Below are 15,163 nucleotides of genomic sequence, written 5' to 3' on the forward strand. Positions count from 1 at the left end.
GCCCCCCTTTAAACTCTATCTAAATTTATGCCACTCGCTGTATGCGTGGGATTTCATAGTTCCCATCTGTCGACCAAATTTCGTTCGGATCGGTTTAGCCGTTTTGGAGAAAAATGCGTGTGACAGACAGACAAACCCTTAAAAACTGTATATATACTACAATGTTAATGTATATATACAATTTTTGTTGGCAGTTATTAAATACCTTTACTCTTCATTGATTGTTTTTTATCAGGGAAGTGACAATTCTGTTCCATCTTCCATATTTCACTGAAATTATTGTGAAGCTAATAGTTAGCACATACCATAAAAGCAGTGATAGTGCTTTCAATTAGGTGTAATTTTCATGTATTCGGTTTCTTTTCCAGTGTGAATTACAAAAATCCAAAATAGCCCTTGCTCCACCATAAATGTAGCAATTACTGTTAACTTCACTTGAACTTGGGCACCTTCCATAAATTCAGACGCCAAAAAAATTACAGCAATTGAACATCATATTACTCATATAACGTCTAGCCCCAACCTATTTTTCAACCCACTTCCACGAAACATCGGTCGAATCAATAAAATAGCATAAATTATGGGAGGATGTACTAAGCTTCAGGGAAAAATGTATGCATCATACATTGGCATCCATGCCCCTCGCTTCCCCGGGAAAAGTAGAATGATAGTTCTATATTAAAATACTGAATTGAAAATGGTTGCTCCTAGAAAGCTAGCTCCACGTATTCAGGAATAGGGATCCAGTATCTATGTTTCGTGGGGAGGACTCGTGACTCAACCTCATCATTTCGTAATCCTATATCGTGTCAGCGGAACTTTAGGTTGAGCAGTATCGTACATTTCTTTCTCCTATTTGGGAAGGCAACGTCAGGACATACATACGAGTACCATGAACTTGTTCAACATTTCATTTCTTCGTTTCTTTCCATTCGTTGATAGCAAAATGTGGAACAGTTAGCGACTGTAGTGAGAGGATATTGTTGAAGTTTTCGTTTCAATTTTTAATTTTATAGCATCGAAGGAGGAGAAGAGTCAGCAGGATGCACTATTTGAAAGCCAACTTGATACGATTTTTTGTGCTGCGCTATTAGAAATGGAAAGGATATAAATGAATTATTGCTAAGAACTTTTCAACACAGACCCCAATGGTTAAGGGGAGGATGGAATGAAGATGAAGAAAATGGCTGTAATTTCTGAAACCCACAGTATGTTAGATAAAATCAGCAAAATGGTGGTGATTTATAAAGTTGTATTTATGAACAATAAATAACTCATTTAGATTCATCCCCTATTTTCATTTTTTACCTTGTTTTTTTTTTTATTATTATTATTCATGCCATCAGTTAGGAATAAATTTATTTGACAAATAGAATGGCTAATGCTATTGTGATTTATCGTATCAAATATCAAATTATTCCACGGAAAAGATTGAAGATCTAATACCTTTTAGTAACTTTTTTTGCAATGAATGCTACATAAAGCAAATAGGACGGCGGATCGAAACCCCACTTCCAAGCCCCCATGACACCCCTTTCTTGGAATCGACTGTGACCATGTCAAAATTTCTCAATCTACTTCTAGTAGGAATTGGCCATGACCACAAAATTCATCTGGGAGAACTCGTTTCGATATTGAATCATTATTTATTAACATGACTTTTAGACACACGAAATGAAATTAAGTTTGATAAAATATGATCTCATTCTGACCACAATCCTTATACACGAACGTTTATAGAAAGTGGATATATATATGAGAGGATAATCGAACTCCACCTACAAGAAATTAATTGAACTTGAAGCGAACTTACCTGATACGTGTTATCGAAACTATCGTACATAAATCTTGTGATTAATGATGTTTTCCCAACTGTAAAAAGAAAAAAATTGAAAAGATTAAACATTTGCTGTCATTTCTTTAAAAATTGTGTGTATGCATTGGTTGGAAAATGTTGGTAAAATTATTGATGGAATTTCGTATTTGAATTAAATTCGATTCTGGCATTTTTTTAAAAGAGTCTGATTACGTATTTCTATAAGTTTGATGAGCAAGAATAGTGTTATAGTTAGACGTGGTGCGGATGGTGCAAACCATTCAGTGACAAAATTTCAGAAAGGATAAATGATCTGGAAGACTAAATAAAACTTGTCTGTTGGCAAAATTAATGACTGAATCATGAATTTCCTAGGATTTCTCACGATATCGCCGCTCAGCGCACAACGCTTGCCACTACTAGCAGCAATCAATAGCTGCTTCAATCCCTTCCATTCATTTCTCAATGAGCTGCCGACCTGAGTAGCATCCAAAAAAGACGGTTCTTAATTGCGGCCCAATGCTCATAATACCCACGGGCTGATTACTCAAAGCATATGCCATTCTATTGGCAAGATAGTTCACCTAATGCCGAGCGAAAGCCTTAATGACGAAGCGGTAGAAGCTGCAGAGATCTGCTTAACCAGGTATTGTTTACCTTGCAACGTTGCATGGACGGCGTCAGGACGTAAGCAAGTTAGTCCGCACACAACGAACAAAACAAATACGTGTCTGCACGCTAAATGTTGGTACCCTAACTGGAAAGACGGAGGAACTCGCAAGAGCCCTTCGGAAAAGGTGCATTGACATCTGCGCTCTGCAAGAAACCCGATGGTCTGGTTCCAAAAGCTGCGACATTGAACGCGAACGCGGTAAAAATGGCTACAAACTTCTCTATTTTGGTAACCCACACACTCCATATGGTGTTGGCATTGCCATCTCAGAGGGTTTCCGTGATGCCATTAAAGAAGTCGAACGATTTGATGATCGGCTGATGAAGGTCACCATTATATCAGCTGATCGCACTATTCACTTCTTCACCGCGTATGCACCACAGGCAGGCCGACCTGATGCCGAGAGAGATGCCTTCTGGCAACTTCTCGATGAAAAGACTTGTCACGTGCCTGCTGACGATTACATAATCATTGCCGGCGACCTTAATGGTCATGTGGGTGAAAAGGCAGACGGTAACAGGTGCCATGGGGGAAAGGGGTTCGGAGCGCGCAATGAAGGTGGCGAACGTATAATCGATTTTGCGGACACTCATGACCTTGTACTTATGAATACATGGTTCATCAAACGATTGTCTCATCTTCCCACATTTTATAGTGGGAACAATAAAACGCAAATCGACTATATTCTCATAAGACGCCAACATTTTACCACTGTCACTGATTGCAAAGTCGTTCCCTATGAGACCATCGCACCTCAACATCGGCCGTTGATTGCTGTCCTGCGAATTAAGCCACCGATAAAACGGCGTGAGGAACGCACTGGCCCGCCTCACATTAAATGGTGGCGATTTGGTGAGAAGAAAGAAGAAACGGTCTCACTCATACGATTGCCAACCATTACGAATGTGGAAGAATCATAGAACCAAATGAAAGACACGATCCACAAAGCGGCCTCTGCAACCCTCGGGGTCACCATGCCGGGTAAGCGGTACATCAACCGAGATACTTGGCTTTGGAATAATGATGTTGAAATGAAGGTACGTGAAAAGAAACGCCTCTACCACAAATTTCTCGAAGATAAAACGCCTGCTAATTGGCAAATTTATAAGAATGCCAACCGGGAAGCAAAGAAAGCGGTCGCTGTCACCCGAGCGAACCATTTCAAAAATCTTTACGATAAACTGGACACTCGGGATGGCGAGAGAGATCTGTATCGACTTGCTAAAAGCCGTGATGAACGCACACAGGATATCGAACACTTCTGTTGTGTTAATGACAAGAACGGTACTTTGCTAACCAACCGTCGAGCCGCAACGGATAGATGGCGAGAATACTTCGAGCAGATTTCAACTGAAGAATTTGCTCATCCTCCACTTCCACAATCATTGCCGACATTTGGAGCAGTTTCACCAGTCAGCGCAACTGAAGTCGAGGAGGCAATAAAACAAATGAAATCGGGGAAAGCAACAGGACCTGACGACATCGCATCTGAGCTCTGGAAAACGAAGAGCTGGGACCCAACACTGTGGCTCAGTGAATTCTTTAACCGGGTTATTCACGAAGGAAGACATCCATCTGACTGGCAAGAAAGTACCACTGTTCCAATATGGAAAAAGAAAGGTAACCCAGCAGAATGTTCAAATTACCGTCCGATCCGGTTACTTTCCCATACCATGAAGATTTTTGAACGCATTCTTGACAACCGTATTCGCGAAATCGTTGAAATAGCCGTGAATCAAGCCGGATTTGTCAAGAACTGCGGAACTACTGACGCAATACACGTTGCGCGGTTACTCATGGAGAAACACCGTGAGAAGCATCGCCCTCTTTGCATTGCCTTTCTGGATCTAGAGAAAGCGTTTGACCGTGTACCACACGAACTCATCTGGTATGCTTTACGACAACACTTCGTGCCAGAAGAACTCGTGCGCTGGGTTCAATTGCTCTACCACGATCCGAAAAGTAAAGTTCGAAGTATGGCGGGTGTATCAAAACCGCTTCGTGTCTCTGTTGGAGTTCATCAAGGAAGTGCCCTCTCACCACTCCTCTTTGTCCTTGTTATGGACACCGTCACACGGGATATCCAACGTCCAGCGCCCTACACACTGCTTTATGCAGATAATGTTTTCCTAGCATCTGATAGCAAAAATGATCTCGAGCAACTTGTTCAAAAATGGAATGATCGCCTCATGCAACACGGTCTCAGATTGAATTTAAACAAAACTGAATTTTTGACGACCGATCCCCATGAAACAGGCACAATCACTGTCAGCGCAGTGATCTGCCCAGAACTGAGCGATTTAAATACCTCGGGTCAACGCTATCAGCCAATGGAGAGCTGCGTTATGAAATTGCTTCACGCAATAACGCAACCTGGATGAAGTGGCGTTCCACAACTGGTGTCCTTTGTGATCGACGTATCAACGAAAGTCTCAAATCTAAAATTTACCGCAATGTCGTCCGTCCAGTCGCTCTCTATGGTTCTGAGTGTTGGCTGACCATAAAAGACAATGAACGGCGTCTTGCAGTAATGGAGACGAAGATGCTACGTTGGACTAGTGGCGTCACACGTTTAGATCACATCCGAAATGAGGATATCCACGATCGTTATGGAGTTGAACCGATCGTGGAAAAGTTGCGAGAGAGGCGTCTTCGATGGTATGGTCACGCAATTCGTGCAAACGAGTATTCACTTGCAAAGATTGGTCTGAACATCGAAGTCGATGGTAAACGTCCAAAAGGCAGACCTAAGCAACGGTGGCTTGATACGCTGAATAGGGATTTGAAAGCCTCGAGATTGCACCCAGATCAGGCATTCGATAGAGCCAAATGACGAAGCCGATCACGACGAGCCGACCCCGCTTGTGAACGGGACAAAGGCTGAAGAAAAGGAAAGAAGAAAGTTGCAGCTCTCGCTCAAGTTGGAGAAAGCGAGCCTTCCGAGGTCTCTTGATATCGTTATCGAGAAGCATACTCACATACAAAAGAAAAAAAAATAGTGTCCTGATGCGATAGTCAAAAGTCTTCACGAAAAAATCCGTTTTTATGCGAGGCATGGATAACGTTTCTATAGGTTGCTAGCCCACAAATGTGTAGCCCTTTTAGTTGCCTTTTACGACAAGCAGAGAATTCTTTGAGTGGGTGTTACATGGCCATTCAGACTGTATTGACTCCTTTCCCGTCCTTTCTTAAGCATGCTTTGGTGAAGCCAAGCACTCGCCAACACTTGTCAGGGTACCCTGGGTTGATTAAATTTCAAATGAACAACTTCAACATAGTAATCTGAACACTTTTGGCGATCAAAGGGTAGTATAGGTCCCAGGGCGAAACGTGGATTGGTACCCGCGGTGGAGCATAAAACCTGGGGAAGGCCTGCTGAACCAACACCAATAACTCTACTATCAAATCCTACCTCGACCTCCACGTGGTGATCGCTGGGAGTTCTTTCTTCATGCAAAACTGCAGACGGGGAAGGATGAAGGCGAGTCTAACGCGCCTAAAAAACGGACAAATTGTACCAACTGGTCCTCCGTGTTGGGAGTTGCGTAAGGCTGACAACCCTACACGGAAAACCGATGTTACGAAGCCACGGAAGGAGCCTTGGGCAGGATGGATTTGAAAAAGACGAACCCGGCAACGACAACGGATTAACGATTTGCGCATTTTCTCATGGAACGTGCGCTCCTTGTACAGACCGGATGCTGCTGAGCAGCTAGCCGATACCCTGTCCCAATATAAGACTGATGTAACAGCGTTGCAAGAGATACGATGGACTGGACTGGAGAAGAGCCGCCACACCATATAATATAGCGACCATCCAGTAAACCATGTGCTCGCAGAAGATTTCTTAGTCAGCCAAAAAATGAAACCTGCTGTTATCGGTTTTGAAAATATAAGTGAAAGGCTATGGACACTGCGTTTGCGAGGCAAGTTTAGGAATATAAGCGTCATAAACATTCACGCCCCTACAGAGGAGAGTCGGAGAAGGATACCTTCTACGAAGCAGTTGAGCGGACCACTATCTCGCTGGCATAGTGCTCTGAGCTCGTATTACGACACCACCTACAATCCCCTCTGACAATCAGGTGAAAGTGAATACTGAAGCCATTCACAACATAGTCCTCCGCAACAAATATAAGAGCGAAATGGATGCCGCAATAACAGCAGTCAACAGAGGTCCTGGAGATGAAGCATCAACAAATGATCTTCACAATCACCTGAAGAAGGTTATCATAAATACGGCTACAAACATACTTGGCCTCAGTCGCAAAAAGACTCGGAAAGGCTGGTTTGACGATGAATGTAAGCGAGCAAAGGAACGGAAGAGTGCCGCATACCGAGTAATGTTACATTCTCAAAGATCGCGGGCACGCGCAGAGACTTATCACGAACTCCGTCGAGCGGAGAAGAAGGAAGCCTGAGAGAACCAACAAGTCTGTGAACTAAAAAAGTACAGGGAGCAACCGCACCAGGCGCGCATGATTAAGCCTTATATACCCCGATGCTCATCCTGCCGAGACAAAGAGGCAAATCTGATTTCTGACATAATGGGCATATTGGAGCGACGGGTTGAATATTTTGATGAACTGCTCAACAACCAAAATATCGGCGAGTTGGACGTCCCGCCCACTGAAGGCGACGGACAAATAGCGTAGAAGAAACAGTTCACACAATTCATCGGCTTAAAAACCATAAGTCGCCAGGAACCGATGGAATTACAGCCGAATTGGTTCAATATGAAGGCGACCAATTACACCAAGCGGTTCATCAACTGATGCTCCAAATATGGGACAGCGAATGAATGCCAAACGACTGGCAACGAGGCATTATCCGCCCCATACATAAAAAGGGAGATATCACACAGTGCAGCAATTATAGAGGTATCACGTTGCTGAGTACCATTTATAACATATTCTCCGCTATCTCGTTAGGCCGGATAGCCCCATACGCCCAGAATATCACTGGCCTATACCAAAGAGACTTCACTCCAGGCAAATCAGCAACAGATCAGATTTTCTCTCTGTGGCAAGCGACAACGGTTGGAATATGGCCATGAGTTGCATCATCTTTTCATCGACTTTAAAGCCGCCTATGATAATACAGCCAGGGCAAAACTGTACACGGTCATGAGAGAATTCGGTAAACCGACAAAATTTACAAGACTAACTAAGCTGATCCAAACCATGTGCGAGGCCAGATAAAAGCAGCAGGATCACTCTCAAGACCATTCGGTATCAGCAGTGGTCTACGACAAAGGGATGCCCTATCATGCCTCCTCTTTAACCTGGCCCTGGAGAAAGTGATTCACGATGCCGATGTAAATGCGAGAGGCACCATCCTCTTCAAGTCCACCCAACTACTGGCTTACGCTGACGATATCGACATCATGGGAAAAACAACCCGAGATGTATAATCTACCTTCATCCAGGTCAAGCAGGCCACGCGAAATCTTGGGCTGCACATTAATGAATGCAAGACGAAGTACATGATGGCAATTTCTGGCCCCTTACATAGGGCGGACGATTCCGTAGCCTATATAATTCAGCCAGGAATGTTTATGAGGGCAATATCTATGGTATAAAAAGAAGACGGAGGCAAACCCTGCCTGAACTGGAGCGATAGTGTAGGTCAGGACGCCAGACAGCTTTTCGATATCCCGAACTGGTGCAACTCGGTGCAAAACCGGGGTGTCTGGAGTTCCTTATTAAGGCAGGCCTAGACCGGATACCTGTTGTTGCGCGGTTGATGATGCTGATGAATCAAAACATTTGGTTATTTTTGCCATATGAGCGCAAATACGTTGCTTACTGCAAATGGAGCATGATCTTACTACAACCCTTCTGCCAGTGTTACCTCGCAGTAGATTGGCAGCAGTAACCTCTACTATAATTTCGTTGGTGGATTTCGCATAACTTGTTCATTTGAGGCTTGGCCTTCAATCATTACCATTCCTAGCTAATTCTTCTACGAGTTGTCGTATTACAAATCTCCATTGGTTGTTTTTTTAGGAGTAAGGAATAAAAATATGCACCAAGAGATGCAATATCAAGGGTGTTGAAGAAACTGCTCGCCGTTGAGCGTATCTCACGTCCATGGTATCAAAGCCGGGTTTAGTTTTATTATAAAACTAATTTGGGGCTAGTAGTATTATATTAAATATTTTGTTTCGTGTATGTTTTACGTCAATTCAGCTCTTGTCACCTCTTCTATTGTTTCACATATAAAATGCGCGAATTAAAATATTATCTGACAGTTTTCATTTAACAAAAATAAAAACCATATTTATTGGTAAAAATGTTGTATTATATTATATTTACATACAATATACGAACGCATGAAAATACCGAACAACATACGGAAACATTCGAGCTATGTTAGTAATAGCTGCGCGACACTTATATCTTTTTAAGGTGTTGTGTAAAATAAAATCTTATTAGAACCGCTTCGATGTCTTTCTGCCCGTCTGTTTGTCTATCACATCCGATTTACTCGGAAATTGCGAAGAGAAAGTGTGGTCTGTGAATCCATATATCCATATTGCAAGTGGCGTCATTTAGTGTTGAGTTTTAGGGGAGGAGCCGCCTATACATATGAAAGTGGGATGTACTTTTTTTCAGACTATTGTCATGCCAGGTATCAAATGAAAGGACTCAGTTAGTACCTTTCGAAACTGATGATATTAATACTAAGTGAAACATAAGGGAGTGAGGGCTCAAAATGCGTGCCCCAAAAATATAACAAATCTCGCTCTCAAAACCAAAATATATCCCATTCTGATGTCTGTTTAAATGAAATTAATAATAAAATAATACCATATTTTATAAATTTAGCCGAAAACCCGCCTTAAGTTTATTCTAGCAGTACAATTTGGTACGGTTATAAGTAATAACATAATCCATAATTCTGGAAAGTTTAACAAAAATACAACTATTATTAGTAAAGTTATAGAAGATCAAAATTGTGTATTTCATGTGAATTGATCGCACTTTAAAACGTGTATGATGTCATCATCATATAAAGTGAACTCATATGAACGCAGAATTGGAGTTTGGAAATACATATGTATATTAAGGAATATTTTGAATTGGGATTATATATAAATGGCAAATTTCTCACACAAGATAACCACAAAAACAAAACCTTTATACCTGAAGCGTCCAGCTCCCGGTATTCCAAATTGTTTCTTCGAGTAAACAAGACGTACTAAACTAAACTGCCTCACGAATGTGCACATTCATTCCAAAACTGTTCCAAAAATTTAGACAGATATAAAAGAATATAGAGACCCTTCCCTTGACGTATTTTTTCAAATCAAGGAACCTGCCTTTACCTTCAGTTCACTATATGTAATTTAATAAGGAACCTGGCTTTATCTTTCCTTTACTATTTGTAATTCAATAATATAATACTGCTTCTTGTGTGAGTATATTTGAGTGGAGAACTATCCAATTTATACGTAGCCTGTTATGTATATGCATTTAAGTTAAGTTTAGTAGTAAGGTAGGCTTTAATAAGGGACACTATACTGGAAAATTTGGAGGAAATCTTATCTTATTAACAAAGTTATCTTATTAACAAAGTTATGGTACGTTAAATTTGCCCACGACATAAAATGTCAGTATCATGTCGAATTGAATATCGGGTATATTCAAAGTATATACAGTACGAGCTATATATAAGTAGAATCATCGTGTAACCCAATATTATCTTACTTAAAAATTAACAAAGTTGTTCATACCTAAAGCGTCTAGCTTTTGGTTTCCCGAATTGTTTTTATTTATTTCTGTAAACATAAACATCAACTAAATTATGCCGCATTCCATTCCATTTGCAGATTGTGAGATCCAAATAGGCAATAGACTCGTGCATTCAATTGCCAAGGAATACATAAAAATTAGTGTACATTAAAACGTGGAGTTAGATGGAGCGATCCACCTGTGCAACCCTGACGATTAACAATAAGGTTATAAACGAAGTGAAAATAGCTCCATTTTGAGGTGATGTAGGGTAGGGATCGCTACAAGTTTCTAGCAGGGCGAGAAAGGAATGGCTGTCTTCTTCCTATTGAATACCTTATCCATACCCCTCCGCGGATGAGGTTGACAAGTCAAAATTTGCCTTGATAATATTAAAATACCCCATTTTTAAGGAATTTTGGAAGCCGCAATTTTTCGAATACACTGGGGAAGAGAACCTCCCAATTATCCTCCTATACCCCCCTTCCTGGTTTCGAGGATGAGGTTTAAAATTAAGCATCAGTGTTATGACATCAAAATAGCCCCGCTTTGAGGCGACATGCCTGTTTCTCTCGTCCGCATTCCGCACGCATCCTAATTTTGTTTCCCGCTTTAGGCCTCTTTCAAGGCAAAATACTATTGGCCTAGGATGTTCAAAACATTTCCTCATTCAAAAAGGTAAAGACTGATGGCAGTGACCTCATACGATTAGTTTGGGATATAAAATGCGGCAGATGGCAACTTTCTATGCAAGATCGGGCTTATATTTTCACCCAGAAATACTATATTTATTTAAGAAGTACTTTCTGGAATGACGGGTGCGGAAGTCAAGGGTTTTGCGCGTCAGCTTCTCGATCTCGTTACCCGGATTCGAATTCCGATCATTTGTATGTTTGTATTCGTATTTGTGCTGTCCCACTGCTGTAGGTTTACCACTTGCATTAATTGTGTAGATAATGAAACTAAAGCATAATCATACACTTCAGGAAGGAATGAATAATGGAGATACAATACTTTCTGCAATTAGAAATTTTCGAAGAACTTAATGGAACCGAATACCTCAGTAATACTTTTCGCAATCACTGCCTTTTTCAGTAGTACTAACAAAGTTTTCTTGTTCTCATGATAAAACTAAAACGGGAAGAAAATAACTAGGATAGAGTGAAGAGTCCTAGAGGTACTTGGTCTGGATTGCTTCAAAAACTTAGCCTCTTTTTTCTGTTTTTTATTAAAGAGAATCATACCATTTATAGTGTTGGAAATTTTTCCCTACTTCTAACGGAAATTTTACGTTTTCTGAAGAAGGTCAATGGTCGATATGAATTGCGATAAAGTAGTTCCTTAAATAGAAAGAAAATGAAAATTGTATAGTTGTATTATGGCATTAACATGTAACCTTCAATACGATAAAATTTCAAACTAGACAAAATTAATACCATGACTACATTATTTGTTCTTTCAAAATAACTAAAAAATCGCATCATCATTGCATCAAGAGTTCATAGTTAGGTACTAATATATAAAGCTGGAGGGCTATCCAGCGCCAATTAAAAAAAATGTAAGTTCACCTGAAGATTTATTTTCACATGTCATACACACAATACGAACACGCTATACAAGAAATAGAACAGGTTCTGCTTCTCAGGTTCTATAAATTTGCTTTTCTCCAGTGCTTTTTCTAAAACCTTCATTGTATGTAAATTAGTTACAAATTACAAATGTACAGGGTGACACGAGAGAAAAATTATAAGAGACCCTCATTTATCATACTTGTATAAAAAATGCTGAAAAATTGACTATTTTAGTATTTCTTATGGCTGTAGCTTCGAGTCTTCAGAATACGTTCGGGGACAATTTTTTCAAATTCAATCAGATGTTCCATAGAAATGGGGTCTTTTCAAGAAAATGATACCTCACTTATTTTTCTTCTAAACTTCTAGAAAGGAAAATTGCGATTTGTGTTTAGAAAAACACTTTTGCGAGAATTCCTCCTTAATATTATCTTCTGTTCCAATGTCTGCCTATCGTAGCAGTTACCATCAATTACATAAATTAGTTCTTAAGATCAGTTAAGCAAGAATTCCATTAGTTTTTTTACTATAAGCATCCTTACACTGATAGACACTCATTCATAAACTGTTCGCATACTCTAGCACATGGTATTCATTCAAGGACTATATTTACCCAGAATATTGTATACAAAAGTCCAAAATCCCTTTAATGATTTTTGCTTTTAATGAACGTATCACTGATGTGAATATGCTGGTGGCTGGTGGGTTTCATAATTTTTTATATTGACTGACGGGTTCTGTGGGCAATAGCAGCATTTCTGTCATGGTTTATGTTTCTAGTCCGAGTTCATTTCATATAAGTAGGTTAATAATCCTTTTATTTACAGTTGCAAATGCTTCCCGCTTAAACACTATTCCTCAGGATTCTATTTAAAACCACTCTAAATCGTTAGCTATTCGACTTAAATATGATATATTTTGTAGCATTCTTATGCAGGAAGCTTTGGAGATAAGACTTTTGCGATAAAAACGCATTCTACATCTGAAAGAGCCTTTAACTAGCAAGACAGAGGACAATAAACAGCTTGAATTCTAATTGCATAATGTCTTCAAATGTAGACGTCTAAAATGAAGTGACCTTTTTCTATTTTTTGTGGGAAAAGGAAAACTTTACTTTTTTTTATTCACATATACTAATAGCTGAGTGATTAGAGCTCAAGGCAATGTGGTCAGCATTGCGCTGTCCCGAGATTATTACCCTGATTTGACTCAGGTACTCATTCACAGCTAAGTCGACTGGTATCCGACGTCAAATCAGGATATAAATCCCACTCCCACCAATGAGATTTGAACCGCGATTTTCCATACGACGGCCTTCTGTTTAAGGTCATTAGGCATATAGTAAGAAAATCTAGTGAGGGAAGAGAAAATGTCATCATCATCCACTGCGCAACAACCGTTATCTGGTCTAGACCTAGCTTAATCCCCAAACGTCCCAATTTTACGACAAGGTTCCCCAATTCAACATTCCTAACAGCAGATTGTTGACAGCAACGGGCGACTGTGATATTTTATTTTCTGTTGGGGAAGAGTGTTTGGGGGGATGCTGCCCTAAATAAAACTAAAGTCTACGAATAGTTTTCACATTTTAAAAATGAAAAGATATCAGTTGATAGACCAACCCCATTTAGGATGCCCCGCAACACAAAATCAATACCTCCGTTCGTGAAGACTGTCGCCGAATCATTGATCAGTTCTGTGAGATGTCGAGAATATCAGGGAGTTCAATTCAGAGGATTTTATGCGAAGATTTGCACATGAGAAGGGTTGCAGCCAAATTTGTCCCTCTTTAATTTAAGGCATATTTTGAGTTTCAAAATCAGTTCGAAAAGATCCCCCAAAATTTGTTTTCCAATTGCTTGTGATGAATCGTGGTACTAAGGATATGACCCCAAAACAAAGAAGCAATCAACCCAGTTGAAGATAATTGATTCTCCTTCTCCCACAAAAAGATTTGTGAATGTGTTGTTTGTTGCCCTGGCTCAAACTGTCAAACAGAAGTTACGCCTGGAAATTTCGAAAAGATTGAAGGAGAGTTTTCGGAAGAAAAGGGTAAATCTTTGGCGTCCAAACCGTTCCGCAAACTCCAAACGAGCATGAAAGGAAAGGGCTTTGACACTGTTGAGGAAGTAAAACAAAAATCGCTGGAAGACATAAGGAACATCCGATAAATGAGTTTAAAGATTATTTTGAACAATAGAAGGATCGTTTGGAGAAATGTGTGACGATCAAAATTTGTAAAAATATTGAAAAATAAAGAAGTTATGACGAATTTCCCCTTTTCTCTGAGTCCTCCGTTGTAGGGTAAGAAATTGCCCATCCCCACCTAGGAGACCGAAAAATCTTCGGAGGATTCTTCTCTCGCATGTAGCTAAGCCTTGGCAATTTTTCTTCGTTGATGGAATATGAAAATAATAGAAGGCGCGCGATGAAACTCTGTGATATTCCAGAACAGGGAAATAGAAATAGAACGATCGGTTGAAGAGTACGAGGCAAGTTGTTTGTACTTCATGAGGGAAAATAAAAATTTGTCGGTTAGATTGGAGGGCAATGCAGTCCATAACGCAAAATTTCAAGTCGTTGCATGCAGCGAGTGTAAACAGGCGATAAGAGATAAATGGATGGAAAATGAAAATAATAGGGGCCCAGAGAATAGGAAGAAGAGAGAGATTCGCAACCTATAATAACTTTTGAAATAATAAAAAACTTGTTTTTTCTTCTTTTTGCTGGTGCTGATATTTTTATTTTTTGCAAATACCGATATTTCGGGAACCACTTGCTCCCTTCATCAATGCTAACAAGTCTTAGACTTGGTATATGCAAAAATAAAAATATCAACACCAGCGAAAAAGAAAAAACAATTTTTTTATTATTTCATTATTTGTATTCACGTTGGTCTAAAGCCCATCCTAATTGGCCGAAATCAAACCTGGGCTAAAAACGACTGGGCGAAGGCTGTATGGTCAGATGGGGCCAAAATAAAGCGTTTTGGGTCGGACAGGGGGTTGGTGTAGAGTAATTGTGGAGAGAAAATACAACCATACCACGTGGAGCCCACACTGCAGTTTGTATGAGGTTCAATTATGTTATGGGATCTTATGTCAAGAGGGACCGCCAGATTGGAGGAGATGGAAAGAATAATGACGGTGGACTCTTATATTAAAGTTCGATAGGATTATTTGTTTGACACCATGAAAGATTTGAGTTTTAATGCTTTGGACATTGTCTTTGAACAACACAGGCAGCGCACAGCAAAATCGACCACGAAATAGCTCCAGTAGTACGGAACAAAAACGTTACACTGGCCCAATATCCAGACCTAACTGCAGCGAACTTCTCTGGACGGTCCGTCAAAGGGGATTTGGGG

At 40.2% G+C, this 15,163-nt stretch overlaps 1 protein-coding gene across 3 annotated transcripts in view; it reads right to left on the bottom strand.

Moving 5' to 3' along the window:
- LOC119654890 (ras-related protein Rab6) overlaps nucleotides 1–15,163 on the bottom strand; it is an 81,572-nt gene that overhangs the window by 32,798 nt on the left and 33,611 nt on the right. For all 3 annotated transcript variants that reach the window (XM_038060508.1, XM_038060506.1, XM_038060507.1), the window contains exon 2: nucleotides 1,814–1,872. In XM_038060508.1, coding sequence (XP_037916436.1) covers nucleotides 1,814–1,843 — 30 coding nt within the window. In that variant the 5' untranslated portion in view covers nucleotides 1,844–1,872. The remainder of the gene's footprint in view (nucleotides 1–1,813; nucleotides 1,873–15,163) is intronic.

This window comes from Hermetia illucens, chromosome 4 (genome assembly GCF_905115235.1).
Source record: "Hermetia illucens chromosome 4, iHerIll2.2.curated.20191125, whole genome shotgun sequence".
In the NCBI taxonomy this organism is placed as follows: Eukaryota; Metazoa; Arthropoda; class Insecta; order Diptera; family Stratiomyidae; genus Hermetia; species Hermetia illucens.